Source organism: Bos mutus, chromosome 13, assembly GCF_027580195.1.
Source record: "Bos mutus isolate GX-2022 chromosome 13, NWIPB_WYAK_1.1, whole genome shotgun sequence".
Lineage (NCBI taxonomy): Eukaryota > Metazoa > Chordata > Mammalia > Artiodactyla > Bovidae > Bos > Bos mutus.
In genome coordinates, this window is record NC_091629.1 from 28250351 (window position 1) to 28271015 (window position 20665).

At 40.3% G+C, this 20665-nt stretch overlaps 1 protein-coding gene across 1 annotated transcript; it reads left to right on the forward strand.

The window, feature by feature from the left end:
* Positions 1-1673: 1673 nt before the first annotated feature.
* LOC102271453 (dihydrodiol dehydrogenase 3) lies at positions 1674-18953 on the forward strand. The gene is made up of 9 exons (XM_005901812.2): positions 1674-1757; positions 4122-4289; positions 5122-5238; positions 6768-6845; positions 7260-7382; positions 12923-13032; positions 14189-14354; positions 16884-16966; positions 18832-18953. The coding sequence occupies exons 1-9, from the start codon at positions 1674-1676 to the stop codon at positions 18872-18874; spliced, it is 972 nt and encodes a 323-aa protein (XP_005901874.2). The 3' UTR covers positions 18875-18953.
* Positions 18954-20665: the final 1712 nt, after the last annotated feature.

Below are 20665 nucleotides of genomic sequence, written 5' to 3' on the forward strand. Positions count from 1 at the left end.
CCAGGCAGCCCCTAAGTAGGTTGGAACATTGCAGATAAGGTTTTCTGTGATCATTCTCGTTTAAGGGAGGCAACTGGGAGCTGAACAAGACTGCATTGCCCCAAGCAGAAGGGTACAGGTGAGTACATACATGATGAAATTTCCTGCCATTCTGTTCTGAATTTTTCTTAATTGGGTGTTCATTTGTTGTTGTTGTTTGGTCACTGAGTTGTGTCTGACTCTTTTGAGACCCTATGGAACTATAGCCTGCCAGGCTCCACTGTCCATGAAATTCCCCAGGCAAGAATACTGGAATGGGTTTTCATTTCCTTCTCCAGGATATCTTCCTAACCCAGGGATTGAACTTGTGTCTCCTGCATTGCAGGCGGATTCTTTACCACTCCATCACCTGGGCAGCTGGTTCATTTTCCACTCTAGGTGTTCCTCTGACTCTTTCCCAGGGCTCCTATGAGGTTGTATAGCTAGTTTCTTTAATTTTCCTTATGCTTCCATGGGAAAATCCAACAGTTCATAGCTCACTCTTTAGCTAACTTTAATTTCCATTTTAATTATTGAATTTTAATTGGCTTCACAACATTCCGTTGTAGCAATGCTTGATGATTTCCCTCACTCTTCCAGCTATATTATAATTTAACTTGTTTACAGGTCTTCCTTTTGTGAATAATGTTGAGCAAGATAACAGATTATATAAAATATCATTTACGTCATGGCAATTTTAAAAGTTCTCTAACTAGCCAACTCATTAGAAAAGACCAGGATGTTGGGAAATATTGAAGGCAGGAGGAGAACAGGATGACAAAGAAAGAGATGGTTGAATGGCATCAGTGACTCAATGGACATGAGTTTGAGCAAGCTCCGGGAGATGGTGAAGGACAGGGAAGCCTGACGTGCTACAGTCCATGGGGTCAGAGAGTCAGACGTGACTAAGCAACTGAACAACAAAACTAGCTAAAAGACTTGAACAGAGAGTCTGTTAACATATCGCACACAGTAAAAACCATTAATAACTAACCTCTAATAAGACCTTTGCCAGAATGTCTGATTTTCATATCATTTTCAGGATTTCATCACCATCTATAAGCAAAATAATTTTGCTGGTAGGCTATATAAAAAGGCAAATTTATATTCATTTGATGTTTTCATTCTTTATTAAGTGTTAGCGTTTTGAGAAATCCTTATTAGTCATTACATTAAATTCTGTGATTGTGTGTATAAGTATGTGTATGTATGCACTGTAATATAGATAATTGTTTCAATTGATGTTTGCTCAAGTTGGGCTTCATAATTAGAAAATTTAAAAAATTGGTACATGTGGTTTCTAGTCTAACATATGGTCAATAATTATTCAGCAAATCCCATGAAATAATTTACAATAATGTAAGTGGATCCAGAATTTAAAATTTGCTTATTAAAAAAATAAAGTAAAATTTTCCAAGAAATTAATGGTTTATATCATTGTGCACTGTGAATATTATTCTGATAAAAAAGCAAACAAGTTAAAACCCTTTGTTTATTTCTTACTCCATGGGTATTGGTTTAATCATGCTCCTCCTACAATGTATCTACTAACATTGGATGGTGCAGTTGGGGCGTTACCTTCATATTATTTATAACCTGTGAAGGCAGAAGGAAAAAAAAAAACAGAGTCTGCTTACTCAGAAGAGCAACAGGCAATGGATCCCAAATACCAGAGGGTGAAGCTTAATGATGGCCACTTCATTCCTATCCTGGGATTTGGAACCTATGCCCCTGAGGAGGTAAGAGTAGTGGTTGTGGGTTGACATAAATTCTAGTGGATGTGACGTGAGTAGAAGGGACTTCAGTTGTCAAGCACTGAGTTCCTGTGTGACTTTGGGAGGATCATGTGGTTCTACTAATCAGGCTAGAACCATGCCCTGTGAAAGGGGAGAGAATATCCAGTCTCCACTCTGTATCAGGGTCTGAGGCTGTGCTCACCTGCAGATTACTCTGGATTCCCCTCCAGTTTCCATCTCTCTCCCAGCTTGGCACAAGAGGTGAGACTCAGCTGTCAAGAACACTGACTGTCAGCCACTTTGCTTTGAGGGTGATTGTAATGGCTAGGTTTCTCTATAGTTCATTAATTCCAGAACCATTTCCTCCTTCCAAAAAGACATGACCCAGAGAAGTATTTGAGATAAAAATTCCTAAAGATGAGATGACTTAAAACTAATGGGAGAGAATTGCTTTTCTACTGTGGAATACCTACTAGGTCACAGGGAAGAAACACTTCAATTGTGTTTTGGCCTGTACTTCTGTTTATGTGTGGAAACTTCTTCTAATGGAAAGTTCAGTGCCATTTGAGGAGACAAGTTATAGTCTTATAGGGAAAGCTTTCAATTCTTGGCTTTTGTAATATATTTTTATCTAACTATGGTCTTCAGTGCTTGAGTGTAAGAGGGACAAAGAGGATAATTTACTAGACTGGAATCCAGAAAATTTGCTACCCCTCTTGTCTTTAGAGTACATATTGAATAGTTGTATGGCAAGATTCTGGTCCTTAAACTTTGAATATCACTTCTTTTATGTATGAAACAGAAGGAAATATTCATAAAAAATTTCAAGACAGAAGACAGGACTTTGTGGTACAAACTGGGATGAGGAGAGGGAAGAGTTCAGCTATTACTGAAGCTCACTAATTCATTCCTCAGCACATCCCTGAATGCCCCTGCATTTAAGGAAAGCCAGAACTAGACCCAACAGATGAAAGTTAGACAAGCACCTCCTTGAAAAAGAAAAGATTACAAGTCACATAAAAAGAAGCAAAATATTATTCAGGCTTATAAAAGAAATTATCCATAATTTGCAACAACATGGATGAACTTGGATAACATTAAGCTGAGTAAAATAAGTCAGACGTAAAGAACAAACACTGCATGATCTGTCTATGAGTAGGATCTATAAAAAAAAGTTGAACTCATAGAAGCAGAGAGTAGAATCACAGTGACCAGGAGCTGGGGATGAAGTTGGGGAAAATGGAAAGATGCTGCTCAAATGGTAAAGGCCTTCAGTTGTAAGATAAATAAGTCTGGAGACCTGATGCACAGCACAGTGGCTACTGTTAATAATAATGGGTTATATTCTTGAGATTTGCCAGGAGAGTAGACCTTAAATGTCTCACAAACACCTATAAAAGTTAACTATGTGAGGTGATGGAACTGTTAACCAGCTTGGTTGTTGCTGATATCCCTTGGTAGCATTACACAGGGAAAGAAAGCAAAAGTGGTAGTCCATCAGTTGTGTCCAGCTCTTTGCAAACCCAAGGACTGTAACCTGGTAACCTCCTCTCTCCATGGGATTTTCCAGACATGAATACTGGAGTGGGTTGCCATTCCCTTCTCTAAGGGATGTTCCTGACCCAGAGATCGAACCCACATCTCCTGCATTGCAGGCAGATTCTTTACCATCTGAGCCACCAGGATAGGCAATTAAAAAATCACTTAGTACACTTTGAATAGGTATAGTTTTTATTTTGTGTATTCTGCATGACTACATTGGTAGATAGAGCACTCTTACAAGATTTCACCTTGTTTCTTGGTGCTTTATATCATGAACCTTTATCCTTGTTGACTTTGCTTAGAATATCTCACTGTATAAATGATATCCATGGCTCAGATGGTAAAGAATTGCTTGCAACTCGGGAGACACAGGTTTGATACCTGTGTCAGGAAGATCCCCTGGAGAAGGGGATCTTCCTTTCTTGCCTGGAGAATTCCATGGACAAAGGAGCCTAGCGGACTACAGTCCATGAAGTCACAAAAAGTCAGACATAGGTGAACAACTAACACATTCACTTTTTTCACTTTTATGAGTTCCTCCAGCACATCACTGAACCTGGAGGTGGCCTTTAGGGTCCTCTGATGCCTTTAATCAATCACTAATCACCTGGGATTGAAGACTTCCTGGGTATTCATTTAATAACTTTGCAGGAAATTTCAGGTAAACTATCATGTGTTCAACACCACACATGCAGAACTAACCAAAGGCACAAAGAAACATTAAAGCTTTTGTTTGTTTATTTTTCTTGGGAAAAATCAAAGCTTGTGCATCATCAGTTTCATTATTGTGTGAATATTCAACTACCACATTTGTTGCTTATGTAGGTTCCTAAGAGTGAAGCTCTGGAGATCACCCAATTGGCTATAGAGGTTGGGTTCCGCCATATTGACTGCGCTCATTTGTACCAAAATGAAAGGCAAGTTGGACAAGCCATTCGGAGCAAGATTGCAGATGGCACTGTGAAAAGAGAAGACATATTCTACACTTCAAAGGTTCTGTGTGTGTTGTGTGTGCACATGTGTGCAAGTCATTGTGTGCAGGTGATAATTATGTAGTCAGATAAGTAGCTGTTTGGTGAACACTGCTTATTGGTACAACTTTTTTCACACATACTTGTGTATTAAATCTGGTGTCCAAAAAGAAAGTGAGAGTGATGATGGCTTTCTCATCATTGGTTCAAATTTTAATTTTAAATTAAAGTCACTGTTTTTCTGGGCCTAGACCAGAGTAGTGTGATTTAATATGGGCTAATGAATCAGACAGAAATAATTAGATTATAACTTTCCTTATCATCTAGGGAACTTTCTAAATTTTCTTCAAATTCTAAATCTCAGTTCTTCCATCTAAGAGGTGGAAATAGGAGGAGCTATTTTTTATTGCATAAGATCTAACCAAATGTCTTGAATTATGTTCTGTATGTAATAATATGTTCAAAACACTTCCTACAGTTACATAAACAAAAAGATTCTAATTACTCCTAAGAGGATTTATTTTTTGATAGAATTAGATTGACTTTGTGAACTAATTTTAAACTTTATTAAACATAATTCAGATGATGGGTATATTAGTTATTTGATAATGCTTTTTATTTCTTGGATCATTTTCTTCCATTGTGAATGATGTACTAATGATAAATTCAATCAAATAACAAAGTTTACATGGGTTGGTTAGATAAAAAATGGAACTGAAAAAGAAACAGGGTGGTTTTCCTCTGTGATCATCCATTTCTAATCAGGAAAAATCTCTGATTTTTAGATGAAAGCATAAAAACAAAATTACCCACAATGTTAATTTCATGCAGCTTCCTTTCTTTAATCTCTGCAGCTTTGGTCCACTTGCCTTCAACCAGAGTTGGTCCGACCAGCCTTGGAAAAGTCACTGAAAAATCTTCAACTGGACTATGTCGATCTCTACATTATTCATTTTCCACTGGCTCTGAAGGTTGGCAATTTATATGATTCAGATCAGATCAGATCAGGTCACTCAGTCGTGTCCGACTCTTTGCGATCCTCATGAATCGCAGCACGCCAGGCCTCCCTGTCCATCACCAACTCCCGGAGTTCACTGAGACTCACGTCCATGGAGTCAGTGATGCCATCCAGCCATCTCATCCTCTGTCATCCCCTTCTCCTCCTGCCCCCAATCCCTCCCAGCATCAGAGTCTTTTCCAATGAGTCAACTCGATCACAACTATTTTATTTCTTATGTCAGAGTGTCTATCATCCTGCATGGATGATTGACTTCAGATTTTTCATAGTAGGATATGCTCTTCACTAGAGTAGAATTCCCAAACATTTATGATTATCTTTTTACTGAGTTTTTTTAAATTTTTAATTTCTTTGTCATTCCTCCCAGAGAAAAAAGCTCAACAATCTCATGTTCTCTGCTAAAAAACTTGAGGGAATAGAAATAGGTGAGTTCTGCACAGTACTGAGTATGACTCCTGAGTCCTTTGGGGATTTTAAGAACACAGAGTTTGGTATAGCCTTGGTGAGCATGACATTGCCTTACACTTGAACAAGATGAGTTTATCTCATCTTTCACCCCTTCAAGTTGAGCAGATTTGATGGTGCTCTCTCTAGGTGAGTCTAAATCTTTACTGGGACTTAGGAGACCTTGTCTACACTGTTGCCTGTCTTCATGATGAGGTCTGTGGACTGCACTTAGCCATTAAGAACTGTATTACTTAGAACTATTTTTTAAAATTATTTATTTATTTTAATTGAAGGTTTATTACTTTATAATATTGTGATGCTTTTGCCATAGCCATAGGTATACATGTGTCCCTCCCATTCTGAACCCCCCTCCCACCTCTCTCCCCAACCTATCCTTCTAGATTGTCTCAGAGTTCTAGGTTGATTTTAAGTTGCACAAATCAACCCAAGCCGAGCCATCCTATCCTATGCAGAAGAGTTTATTGGTTTATGTAGATGGCAAGGCCCAGCTATGGAAGATATCAGGATTTGCAGTACTCTTCAGAAGTGTCTCCTTTTCCCCCATACCACCTAACTTTCCATTATTCTTGGTTGGCTTTATTTTTATATCAACATTTTCCATCAATGGTAAATTAACCTTGATTAGTTCAAGGCTCATGGTCATGAACATTTGAGAGCATATCTGGACCTTTCACATCCCATATCAACCTAAGGAGAGTCTTGGTTCATGTGTCTGCCCTAGGGCTATCAGATGCTCAGAGAGAAAAGAAACTCTATCACATCTAAGTCAAGATTGTAATCTTTATTCTGGAAATAAAGCCATGTAACATTGCCATTCTTTACATCAGTCACAATGAGTCCCCTTTAGGACCTAGGAAAGTTCTATTTATTAAAACATATGGTAAGTGTAAGAGATCTTGAATGTTGTAAACCTATCTTATGGAGGTTAGTGTCCTGGTCGTAGATGTGCCTGGCAGGCTGACTATATGGAGAAATTATTTTGTGACATTTCTAAAATGACTGCTTCTATTCCAGCCAGGAGAGGAACTTTTTCCAAAAGATGAAAATGGAAAAATTATATATGACTCAGTGGATTTCTGTCGCACGTGGGAGGTGAGTCCAGGGAGGAGAGAACCAGGGGAGGAGTCAGGAGAGGGGGAACCTCCTTCATTTCTTCCACCTGTGAGAATGGGCTCTGGACCATCAGAGTCAGCAGTTCATGAATCTAAGGACTGGGATGCTGGGGTTGTGGGGAGGAAACCATTGCTGAAATGCTCACAGAAAAGGACAGAATCTGGGACGGTAAAGCCAGGCATCTGTTTCTTTCCATGTGATAGGTCTTCTCCAGGGTTTTCTAAGGAGGAGATGGTTAATTCTTCTTCTTGTGTCATGACCTTCTTCTCCTTTTTTCTTTCTTAAAATCAATGTCAATTCTTGACATGAGACACTTTTTACAGATTTTTTTCCATCATTTATTCTTGTTCTATCACTCATTTCAAATGACTGCTCACCACCCCTCCTTCCCAGGCCCTGGAGAAGTGTAAGGATGCAGGGCTGACCAAGTCCATCAGGGTGTCCAACTTCAACCACAAGCAGCTGGAGAAGATCCTGAACAAGCCGGGGCTCAAGTACAAGCCCGTCTGTAACCAGGTGAGCAGCTCGGCTCCTCTCCCTCCTGCTCTTCAGAACCTCCTTCTTGGACTTCAGCCTGATGTCTGTCTGTCCTCCCCTCCTGTTCATCCGACCTTTGTGGACAGAGGATTCTAGAGATCAGAGCCCCTGTCTGGATGGTGTAAATAGAACCCAAAAAGGTATCTCTGTCTGATAAAGTCTGGGCGGAAAATCTGCTAAATTGTGATGAGGACAGGGCGAAGGTAATGGAGGTGAAGGGAGTTAGGCTAGTCCCCCAGAACGTAGAGGAAGGAGGTGTTTCCCTGAGCTGAAAGGATCTCCAGAAATCAGATGATAAAAGTGCTTCAGAGGGAACTGTGTACCAGAAGACCATTAAAACATGGAATAGGAAGTAAATAGAGATAAATCAGCTGAGACAAGTGTTAAGAGTTTGTGTGGGGTTTGGCTACCCAAATCCTTAGTCTTGGTGTCTCTGTGCTTATAGGGTTTTCAACAGGAAGCATAGTACAAAAAATTTTACTGGAGGTTATGAAAATCATTCAGGTTATAGAGTGAAATCAGCATTTTACAGTGATACTAACAGTAGATGAAATAGTCAGGAATTAGAGCACACCCTGTGATTTACTCAGTCTTGATCTTTTTCTCCCATTGATGTCTATCATAAAATTAACTGTTTAAATACATTTTTATTTGTTTGATTCTGTACTCTTATATTTTTGTTATATTTTTACTTTATCGCTGTAAGAAAAGTTAAAATGCTTTATTTAAAAACATTTTAAGTATATAACACTGCACAATACAATGTACTTTAAGTTCATTGTATTGTATTGTATAATACAATAACTTTAAGCATAGGGACGATGCTGTACAGTAAGACTCTAGAATTTATTCACCTTGCATAATTGAGACCTTGTACCTATGCATAGGAAATACTGATTTCTCCCTACTCCCCCTGACCCCATGGTAACCATCACATTACTCTTAAATTCTGTGAGTTTGACCAATTTAGATATTAACATCTGTCTTTCTGCAACTGTTGTATTTCATATAACGTAATGTCCACAAGCTCCCCTGGTAGTGCAGTGTAAAGAATCTGCCTACCAATGCAGGAGACTCTGGTTCAATCCCTGGGTTGGTAAGATGCCCTGGAGAAGGAAATGGCAACCCACTCCAGTATTCTTGCCTGGGAAGTCCATGGGGCCACTAAAAAATCAAACATGATTTAATGACTAAACAACAACAACGTCTATAAGGTACAACCTGAAGTCAAGGAGTAAGAGTCTTCTACAGAAAAATGTAGCTTGTAAAATTCAGGATAAATATATGTATGTATATATATCAGTTCAGTCGCTCAGTCATGTCCGACTCTTTGTGACCCCACGAATCACAGCACACCAGCCTCCCTGTCCATAACTAACTCCCAGAATTCACTCAAACTCATGTCCATCAAGTTGGTGATGCCATCCAGCCATCTCATCCTCTATCGTCCCCTTCTTCTCCTGCCCCCAATCCCTCCCAGCATCGGTATTTTCCAATAAGTCAACTCTTCGCATGAGGTGGCCAAAGTACTGGAGTTTAAGCTTTAGCATCAGTCCTTCCAATGAACACCCAGACTGATTTCCTTTAGGATGGACTGGTTGGATCTCCTAGCTGTCCAAGGGACTCTCAAGAGTCTTCTCCAACACTACAGTTCAAAAGCATCAATTCTTCAGCACTCAGCTTTGTTCACAGTCCAACTCTCACATCCATACAGGACCACTGGAAAAACCATAGCCTTGACTAGACGAACCTTTGTTGGCAAAGTAATGTCTCTACTTTTTAACATGCTGCCTAGATTGATCATAACTTTCCTTCCAAGGAGTAACTGTGTTTTAATTTCATGGCTGCAATCACCATCTGCAGTGATTTCGAAGCCCCCAAAAATAAAGTCTGACACAGTTTCCACTGTTTCCCCATCTATTTCCCATGAAGTGATGGGACCAGATGCCAGGATCATCGTTTTCTGAATGTTGAGCTTTAAGCCAACTTTTTCACTCTCCTCTTTCACCTTCATTAAGAGGCTTTTTAGTTCCTCTTCACTTTCTGTCATAAGGGTGGTGTCATCTGAATGTCTGAGGTTATTGATATTTCTCACAGCAATCTTGATTCCAGCTTGTGCTTCTTCCAGCCCAGAGTTCCTCATGATGTACTCTGTGTATAAGTTAAATAAGCAGGGTGACAATATACAGCCTTGACGTACTCCTTTTCCTATTTGGAACCAGTCTGTTGTTCCATGTCCAGTTCTAACTGTTGCTTTCTGACCTCCATACAGGTTTCTCAAGAGGCAGGTCTGGTGGTCTGATATTCCCAACTCTTTCAGAATCTTCCATAGTTTATTGTGATCCACACAGTCAAAGGCTTTGGCATAGTCAATAAAGCAGAAATAGATGTTTTTCTGGAACTCTCTTGCTTTTTCCATGGTCCATCAGATGTTGGCAATTTGATCTCTGGTTCCTCTGCCTTTTCTAAAACCAGCTTGAACATCAGGAAGTTCACGGTTCATGTACTGCTAAAGCCTGGCTTGGAGAATTTTGAGCATTACTTTACTAGCGTGTGAGATGAGTGCAATTGTGCGGTAGTTTGAGCATTCTTTGGCATTGCCTTTCTTTGCGATTGGAATGAAAACTGACCTTTTCCAGTCCTGTGGCCACTGATGAGTTTTCCAAATTTGCTGGCATATTGAGTGCAGCACTTTCACAGCATCATCTTTCAGGATTTGAAAGAGCTCAACTGGAATTCCATCACCTCTACTAGCTTTGTTTGTAGTGATGCTTTCTAAGGCCCACTTGACTTCACATTCCAGGATGTCTGGCTCTAGGTGAGTGATCACACCATCGTGATCATCTGGGTCAGAAGCTCTTTTTTGTACAGTTCTTCTGTGTATTCTTGCCACCTCTTCTTAATATCTTCTGCTTCTGTTAGGTCCATACCATTTCTGTTCTTTATCGAGCCCAACTTTGCATGAAATGTCCCCTTGATATCTCTAATTTTCTTGAAGAGATCTCTAATTTTCTTTCCCATTCTGTTGTTTTCCTCTATTTCTTTGCATTGATCACTGAGGAAGGCTTTCTTATCTCTCCTTGCTCTTCTTTGGAACTCTGCATTCAGATGCTTATATCTTTCCTTTTCTACATTGCTTTTTGCTTTTCTTCTTTTCACAGCTATTTGTAAGGCCTCCTCAGACAACCATTTTGCTTTTTTGCATTTCTTTTCCATGGGGATGGTCTTGATCCCTGTCTCCTATACAATGTCACGAACCTCTCTCCATAGTTCATCAGGCACTCTGTCTGTCATATCTAGGCCCTTAAATCTATTTCTCACCTCCACTGTATAATCATAAGGGATTTGATTTAGGTCATACCTGAATGATCTTGTCTAATTCAGTGAAACTAAGCCATGCTGTGTGGGACCACCCAGGATGGGTGGGTCATGGTGGAGACGTCTGACAGAATGTGGTCCACTGGAGAAGGGAATGGCAAACCACTTCAGTATTCTTGCCTATAGAACAGTATGAAAAGGCAAAACGATAGGATACTGAAAGAGGAACTCCCCGGGTTAGTAGGTGCCCAATATGCTACTGGACATCAGTGGAGAAATAACTGCAGAAAGAATGAAGGGATGGAGCCAAAGCAAAAACAATACCCAGTAGTGGATGTGACTGGTAATAGAAGCAAGGTCCCTGGAGAAAGGATAGGCTACCCATTCCAATATTCTTGGGCTTCCCTGGTGGCTCAGATGATAAAGAATCTGCCTGCAATGCGGGAGACCTGGGTTTGATCCCTGAGTTGGGAAGATCCCCTGGAGGAGGGCATGGCAACCCACTCCAGTATTCTTGTCTGGAGAATCCCCATGGACAGAGGAGCCTGGCAAGTCACAGTCCATGGGGTCACAAGGGGTTGGACATGACTGCACAACTAAGCACAGCACAACATATATGTATAATCGATATTCTAAATTAAAAAGGCTTCAAAACTATTGTGATTTTAGCATTAATTTTGCCTCCAAGTTTTCATTGTGAAAATTTTCAGATATTAGAAAAGTTAAGGGTACCATCAAGTATGCTCATATTTTCCCTTTTGTATGCAAAATGTTTCACATATTTCACATTGGCAGATGTGTGTGTGTGTGTGTGTGTATTTACATGTGTAACATTAGGTTGAACTGATCTCATTGTGGCTCACATGTCACTTTGAGTCATGTATCTCAAGCTTTTTTAACCTGTCATGGTCACTCAATTATATTTTCTAACTATGATATCCAAACAGTTTTTTGACAAATATAATAGATTTATCAGACTATCATCTTGTATTGTTAATTTGTTTCTCAATTCCTGTAAATTAACAGATAGTCCTGAACCCCTTACTCATGCTCATAAATTTATACATTTTGGGAATATGTCCTTTACATGCTGTGCCCCTCACATGGCACCCAGCAGGAAGCACATGATAACCAGCTATCCCACTGTGATGATGGTTATTTTGTTCTCCTATTAAAGCTACTGGTAGCTAGATTTTAAATTTGGAAATGTGTATTTCCCATGTTGAAATTGCCTAGTCATCTACTGGATAATAATTGTCCTCAGAGGAATTTCAATTTCCCCCAAGTTTTCATATAATTGTTGAGAATCCATCAATGATGTTCACCTGAATTAATTATTTCGTTGGGACAGTTTTCAATATTTTCAATGTAAGCACTTTTTAATCTTCTTACCTGATATTTTATTGTAAAAATAAAATTCCCTCATTAAGTCAGGATAAAATACACCTATTCCTATAAGACAGAAGGCAATGGCACCCCACTCCAGTTCTCTTTTGTCTGGAAAATCCCATGGACAGCAGAGCCTGGTGGGCTGCTGTCTATGGGGTCCCATAGAGTCGGACACAACTGAAGCAACTTAGCAGCAACAGCAGCAGCAGCAGCAGCATTTCTATGAGACAAATCAAACACTTTCCTTCTTCCCTTTAATTGTCAGTTTCTGAGAAAGGAGTTTTCATAATAATCATCCGTGGAGGGAAACGTTTTTGCTCTTTCTCTCTCAGGGATTTTTGTTGACCCTGTGTGCTATATTTGCTCTCACTCATGATTCCCTTTGGTGTTAAAATGTACTCAGATGTTACCAATGGGAACCCATCAATCTGGTTCTTTTGTCCTGCAGACATTTATTCATGTATCTTGGAGCAAATTCTTGCTTTTTGCAAGAATTGATGTCCAAGACTCAAACAGTTGTTTTCTTGTCCCAGATCTGGAGTTAGGTATGTCACCTGGTAATGTATTTAGAAACTGAGTTCTGCTCCCTGGGGTTGCTTGTTCTCGGGAATGTTATTACTTTTTCTGTTTTTGGGAATAGAGATATAATATGTATTTCTTTTAAAAAATTACTTTATATTGATATTTCCAGTTCCAATTTAGTGTTCCATAGTTTATTTTTTCTTTAGATGTTTTAAACTTTTGCCTTTCTCTGTCATATTGGTATCACCTTCCTATATAACCTGACACTCTTTTATGTTGGCATTCTACAGGTGGAATGTCACCCTTATCTCAATCAGAACAAACTGTTGGAGTTCTGCAAGTCACATGATATTGTTCTTGTTGCCTATGGTGCTCTGGGATCCCAACGATTGAAAAATTGGTAATGAACGCTAAGGAAGACAACAGAGTTTACCTAAAATTCAATTTTTCATGGAATATGTTTTTTTATGTTGTACTCAGTGCTCTCAACTGGCAGAGGGTAGAGAGGGAAAATGGAAGAGCCTTCTCTTTTGTCTTCTCATCACCTACCCAAGTATTTTTTACATTATATGTGTCTTGTAGATTAATCAATAACAAGTGACTGAATTAAAATCTATATATAATCCCCCAGTTGAAATCTAAGACATAAGCTTAAGTCATGGTTTACTTGCTTAGTAACTAATGAACACGTTGCTAGTAAAAGACTCTCTGAGCTTCCCTTGCTATGCTAAGTCACTTCAGTCGTGTCCGACTCTGTGTGACCCCGTAGACGGCAGCCACCAGGCTCCCCCATCCCTGGGATTCTCCAGGCAAGAACACTGGAGTGGATTGCCATTTCCTTCTCCAATGCATGAAAGTGAAAAGTGAAACCGAAGTTGCTCAGTCGTGTCCAACTCTTAGCGACCCCACGGATTGCAGCCTACCAGGCTCCTCCATCCATGGGATTTTCCAGGCAAAAGTGCTGGAGTGGGGTGCCATTGCCTTCTCCTTACCTTATGCCAAAAGTCAGGATAATAAACCTCCCAGGTCAATGATGATCAAAAAAAAATGATAATTTGAACCATTTTTGTAAACATCTGTATAAGTAGTGCACACTGTAAATAGTGATGAAAAGAATAGTTACTATGAGACTACTCAATTTTTATCAATACTGAGAAAGTTAAACAAAAAGTATCCGTCTTTTCCTTCTCCTTTTATGCTCTTGTACTTACTTTGGGGCTATGATTGGAGAGGAAAAACAACCCCTGAAATGTACAAGAACAAAACCACAGCTGTGGAAACATTGATCTCAACTCAGCATACACCCAGGTGACCAGGAGAGCTTTGTAAACACAGATTGGGAGGTGACAGAGTCAAGTTTCTGATTCAGTTTGTCTTCAGCTAAGCCATGGGATTTGTATTTCTAACAAGACTCCAGGTGAAACCAATGCTGCTGGTCCCTGGACCACACTTTGAGAAGCACTGGTCTAGAGTGGACCTACTTGGTGTGTTTGAGAATCCTCTTAGAAACTGAGTACTCACTCTCAGCTCCTCAGGATTTCTTGATTTCCTTCCAGGGTGAACCCGAACTACCCTATTCTTTTGGAGGACCCAGTTCTTTGTGCCATTGCCAAAAAGCACAAGCAGACCCCAGCTCTGGTTGCCCTTCGCTACCAGATACAACGTGGGGTTGTGGTTCTAGCCAAGAGTTACAACAGGAAGCGGATCAAAGAGAACATGCAGGTGATGAGTGGGGCTGTAGGCAGAGGGCTTCTAAAGAATATCCTTCACAAGGGTCATTTTTGTCCAGCTCTCAGATTACTTTTGAGTCAAAATGAGTTACCTGTTCTTTCCTGTGCATGAATGCCATGTGTGTATTGCCAGTGGTTTTCTCCTCCTGATGTGGCAACAGGAGAGGTGACATGGCTGGAGAGGGTTAAGGTTGGACAGAAAATAGAGATTTTAGATCCAGCATTACGTCTGCAACTTTTTCTGTCACCTTGTGCAAATGACATCTTATTTTCTTTGTTTTCAATTGACAAAGTTGCATTATGTGATTTTCTTAAATTGTTTAGGCTGCTCTAACAAAATACCACAGATTGAGTGGCTTAGCAAAAAAATTGAACTTTATTCCTCACAGTTCTAAAGCTGAAAGACTGGAGTCAGGGTGCCTGGGTGATCAGGTGAGGGCTCTCCTCCAGGTCACAGGCTTCTCCTTGTACCTTAACATGGTGGAGGGGGCAACAGAGCTCTCTCAAGTCTCTTATATGAATATGATACTGTTCAAATCTCATTCATAAAAGCTCCACTATCATGATATAATCACCCCTCAAAAGCTCCATTTCTAGCACCATCACAGGGCGGGTAAGGTTAACAACATATGAGTTTGGGGACATGCGAGTGAAAGCAGTCATCCTGAACCAATTCATCATATTTTATTTTACATTTCTCTGAATATTAATGTAGTTTCATTTTCATGCATTTCAGTTTCTGCCTTTGTGAAGTTCCTATTTATGACTTTGTACATTTTTATTAGATTATATGTCTTTTTATTTTTATATTATACCATTAGCCATAGCTGTACAGGAAATCTCCCCCATTTAGGGGTTTAAGGCAGAGATCGTTTATGTGTCTCTTGATTCTGTGGTTTCACAATCAACCTGCACTCAGCTAAGCTGTTGTCTTCTTGGCTGAACTCTTTTGGGTATTTGTAGTTCAATGGCACCCCACTTCAGTACTCTTGCCTGGAAAATCTCACGGATGGAGCAGCCTGGTAGGCTGCAGTCCATGAGGTCGCTAAGAGTCCGACACGACCGAGCAACTTCACTTTCACCTTTCACTTTCATGCATTGGAGAAGGAAATGGCAACCCACTCCAGTGTTCTTGCCTGGGGAATCCCAGGGACGGGGGAGCCTGGTGGGCTGCTGTCTATGGGGTTGCACAGAGTCAGACATGACTGAAGCGACTTAGCAGCAGCAGCAGCTGTTCAGTGCAGAGCTGCTTGGCAGTTCTGCTTTAGCAGGTGGATGAGCCTATTGTTAGAGAAGACTGCATGCTTCTCTGTATATATTGTCATATATATTTGGCTAGACTGTTGTCAACCTACTTGGTCTTTATCTCATCACAGCACAATTAACCCCAGTCAGTGAGTGGGAAAAAAATCCTCTTCCTGTCTGGGCTCAGATCTGACTCACCACTTCTGGGAAATATCACTGTCCAGTGGAAGTTACAGGTCAAACTTATTCAAGGGTAAGGGAAATGTTCCCTAATAAACTGGTTTTTGTTTCCACACAAATCTCAATCTGTAATACACTTAAACTGATTTTTGAATATGACATGAAAAGGTATATACATATAGTTAAACAGAAATCTATGTGTCAGTATTTTCCCACAGATTTTCACTGTCAACTCTGTCATGTATCAAATGTCCATAAGTACATTTCTGGCCTCTCTCTGTTACTTTATTATAGTGGAAAATAATCTTGTTTTAAATAGCGTTCTTTTTTTCCCTTTAAGTATGTCGTCACTGCTCTTGACTAGCTGTTCTTTTATATAAAATTTAGTATCAATCTACCAACTTCCACAAAATAATAACTGTTTAAGACTTTGGTGCACATTGCATTTCTCACTTTGGAGAAAACTGATTTGTATATGAAATTGACATTTCCATTTTGTGACTATGATATGCATTTTTAATTATTTAAGTATTCTTTAATATTTTAAATGCATCTCATAACTTTGTCACAGAGACATGTACATAATCAATGTTTTAGATTTATTCATAGGTAATGAATAAGTTTGCTATCAGATTCTTGATTAGGTTTTCACAGGGGGATCCTCTTTTCCATATTTGCTTAAGCTCTATGCTGTGTCATATTTTAGAGGATGTTGAGAAGGAAGAAAACAGTCTAGTGTTCGGTCAAGTGCATGTATTTTGTCCAGGTTGTCCAACAGTGTCTTTGTTTGCAAAAAAAGTTGATTTTTTGTTTGCTTTTCTTCTGTCAAAAGAAATTCACGTAGAAAGATAGGGGATTGATGCCTTGCAACCTGTGTGTGTGTGTCTGTCTGAGAACTGGAGCAGAAAAGTAGAAGTTGTAGAAAGGAGAAGTGAGAACTCTGCAGAGGGTCCCAAGTTGTTCACCTGGAAGCTGAAGACAGACACGGCTTCCCTGTCCCCTCTTCTTGTCTCCATCCAGCTGGAAGGTCCTGCAGTCCTCAGGGGGAGGCCAGCTCCTTAGGGGAGAAGTCAACGTGATTCTTCCTTTATTCCAGGTTCTTGACTTTGAATTGACTCCGGAAGACATGAAAGCAATTGATGGCCTCAACAGTAACATACGATATTATGATTTAGTCTTGTAAGTGACTTGTGTATATTTCACACATACACTGTTTTCTGTAGCAGGCAGGTCAGTAGGGGAACTAAGCTTTTTAAAAACTTAATTCTCAGAAGACAATCCTGGTTTCCAGAATAGCTGTCAACCTTGGGCTTCATGCAGACCTCAGACCAAAGGTCCTCCAGGGCTCCATCTCTAACCAACAGAAATGTGAATGGGGCACAGGACAGCCCATAAATAAAATCCCCAGATTTGACATGGTGGTGAATTCACTACTTTGTGCCCCTAATCCCTGTGACTGATGTATCTCCTCTCAGGGCCCAGGAATCCAGTAGACACAGAGGGGACAGTGCCTGCAGCCTGCTATTCTTTTAGGGACCTGTGAAGATATTTTATCTTTAAACTTTTTATAAAATTGGGATGAAATGATTAATAATGACTAATAATAAATCCAGCTTGGACTACATTTGTGTTTATCCTAACACAATTGTAAAATATATTGTTGATATTTTTTATGGAGGAAAGTCTCATGAAAGGCAAAATGCATCAGTACTGAGAGGTCACATGGCCTGGCCTCCACTCCCTTCCCTAAGTGTCTGGTGAATTTTCTCCCTAATGGGCCTTTCTTTACCAAGACACCATCTATTTCTTCCAAATAGATCTCTTCATTGGCCTTTTCCCCCTATTAATAATCCCATGTCCTCATCCTTATAATCTCACAAAACTGAATTACAAGCTGATCATAAGCTTGACTGACCCTCCAGTGAGTGATGGCCGTGTCCTTAGCAGGACACACCCAGGTAAGATCGTCTGGGTCTCTCTGGTTTCTTGAGTCAAGACTCACTCCAGTGTTGCCTTTGTTCATCAGGGATCATCCCCTAGGGAACTCCTAACTCCTTGACTTTGACTTAGTCACTAACATGAAATTCCAGCTGCCTAATTACTGCAGGAGGATGTCAGGATTGAAGAGAAAGAAGGCTAATCAAACAGAGAGATATTAGAAGAGAGTTTAGAGAGAAGGTAATACAAATTATTAGTAAAAGGAAGATTTAGTTTTAAATGAAAGATGTCAAAACTTTGTCTCCTGTTTGTAAAGCTATATCATGATTCTGAAAAAGGATATTACAAATGAAAACAAAAAGATGGAAATTTACTTTTCTGTATTCAAAAACTTTTCAGTATATTTCTCTGTTCACCTTCATCAGGCTGTCAGTGCCTGGACTTCCTCATGTTTGTGGGTTTAAGTCAACAGCATAACTCTTGGCATATGGAATCACTCAGAATGTACTCTTTAATGAAATAAATTGAAAGGAATGAATTTAGGAAGAAAAGTAAAAACATAGGGAAAAAAGGAAAGCAGCAGTAATACCAATTATTAATTAGCCACTGTTTTAATCCTTTGTAAATTAAGAAAATAGTCATCTCACTTTATCAGTATTGTTGCTTATGCGTCCATGACATCTCAAGAGGTCAGAAGGTTCTTAATGGAATGCCTTCTATTTTGAGGGGTGCTCAGTACTTACTTGTTGAATGGATGTGTTAAAAAGATCTGCACAATTGTTACTGAGATCATCATCATCACCACCCAGGACCAAATGTTCCACCTAGGGCTGAAATGACCTTCATGTTTTAGCTGTAGTTCTCAGACCTTCTTATAAACTGTAATTCCAAACAAGGGAAATATCACTGTGATGTTTATATTGCTTGTGACTGTGGGAATCAGACACGCAGGCACTGTTCACACATGGACTGGGTGCCTGGGGTAGAAAGTGGGATGTGGTTGTGGACTGAGATGTTTAGGCTGTCCTGGCTACATCCACAGAGAAGCACTCTCCTTGGCCATGTGATACAGAATTAATAAATTAACATCCCTCCTTCTCTTTCAGCCTTGCTGATCACCCTGACTATCCATTTTCCGAAGAATACTGATTGTGAGCGATCCATCATGGTTCTATCAGAATTTACTGATTTTTGGGGTGTGGAGAGAGTTGTTATGATTGGTGGAGCTAATTAAAAACTGTGTCTCTAGTTTAAGGCTTCTTGCTTTTTGTGTATGTGAAATAATAAAGACTTCAAAGCGAGGATACTTGGGAAGGGATTAAAAAGCAGAGTTGGAGACTTCCCTGGTGGTCCAGTGGTTAAGAATCCATGCTTCCACTGCAGGGGGCATAGGTTTGATCCCTGGTTGGGTAACTAGATTCCCCAAGCTGAGCTGTGCAACAAAAAAAGAAAAAAATACCACTATATATAAAGTAAGTCTTGCTGCAAAAAATTTGAAGAGTAGCAGAAGAGTAGTGGCTCTTCTACAACTGAGGCCATCAAGAAAGAACTTACAGAGTCTAGCTGGCATGTGGTAGAAGAAATCTAGTTAAGACCCACACCCCTAGCAGGTGACACAGAAGAGGAGAAGTACCAACAGGCTCAGAGATTGTCCTTAAAGATCGAGGGGTTTAAGACCCATGTTAGGAACCCCAGGTCTGAGGACTGGCCCTGGGAAGACGAGCCCCCTCGACTCATTTGAAACCTTATGGAGCTTTACCAGAGGGTTCAAGGAGCCAAGACTCTACTTTGCAAGAGTGTGTGCACATGTGACTGCTCTCAAGTCCATGGGGCAGCTGACTGGCACTGCTTGATGCTCTGACCAGCCTGCAGGACCACCTCGGTCCAGGCCATCCCCCTGCACAGGCTCCTCCTCCAGCCGCTCTTGCTTGGCACTGCTGCCTACTGAGGGGGAGATGGCCATCAGCCATCACAGGCACCAGGGAAAGTGGTGCCAACTCAGAAGTGTGTCTCCAGCCCCAGTCTTGTCCCCAACAGGTCACCCATCACCACTGAGCCCAGAAGAAGCCTCAGCTCACCACTGTCTCATCCTGCTTCCAGTCCTATCTCCCATGGAAATAGCAGCTACCAGTTCACCTTGGGGAGACGTGGCCTCCGATCCTGTTCACTGACCAAAGTCACTGGTCACCAGCAGACCACGCAGAGACACCCTGTGTGGCGAGTCCTACATAAAGGACATCCCTTTAGACTTTGGACTAAGTGAGTAAGTGTTAGTCACTCAGTTGTGCCCAACTCTTTGAGACCCCATGGACTGCAGCCCACCAGGCTCCTCTGTCCATGAGATTTTCCAGTCAATGATACTGGAGTGAGTTGCCATTTCCTTCTCCAGGGAATCTTCCCAACCCAGGGATCAAACCTGGGTCTCCTGCACTGAAGGCAGATTCTTTACCAACTGAACTACAAGGGAAACAGACTCTGGACTAGATGACTGCTTAACCTCATAGAGACAAACAGAAAAGACCAAACAGATTAGAAGAAACACACACACATCCCAAGTGAAGGACCAAGATAAAACCTCATCATAAAAAAAAAAAAAACTAACCTATTGAGAGATAAATACTTTACCTGAAAAAAACTCAAAACAATAGTAATAAAGGTGCCCACTGAATATGTGTAATACAGAACTTCAATGAGGACTTCAAAGAACTAGAAAATATTAAAAAGACTTGATCAGAGCTGAAGAACATGGTAACAAATGCAATATACACCAGGAGGAATCAGCAACAGGTTAGGTGATACAGGAGAATGCATTAGCAACCTGGAAGACAGAAATAGTGGAAATCACTCAATAAGAACGGCAATAAAGAATAAAAATTTTTTCATGAGAATAACTTAAGGGAGCTCTAGGATAACATCAACTGCACTAGCATTTGCATTATA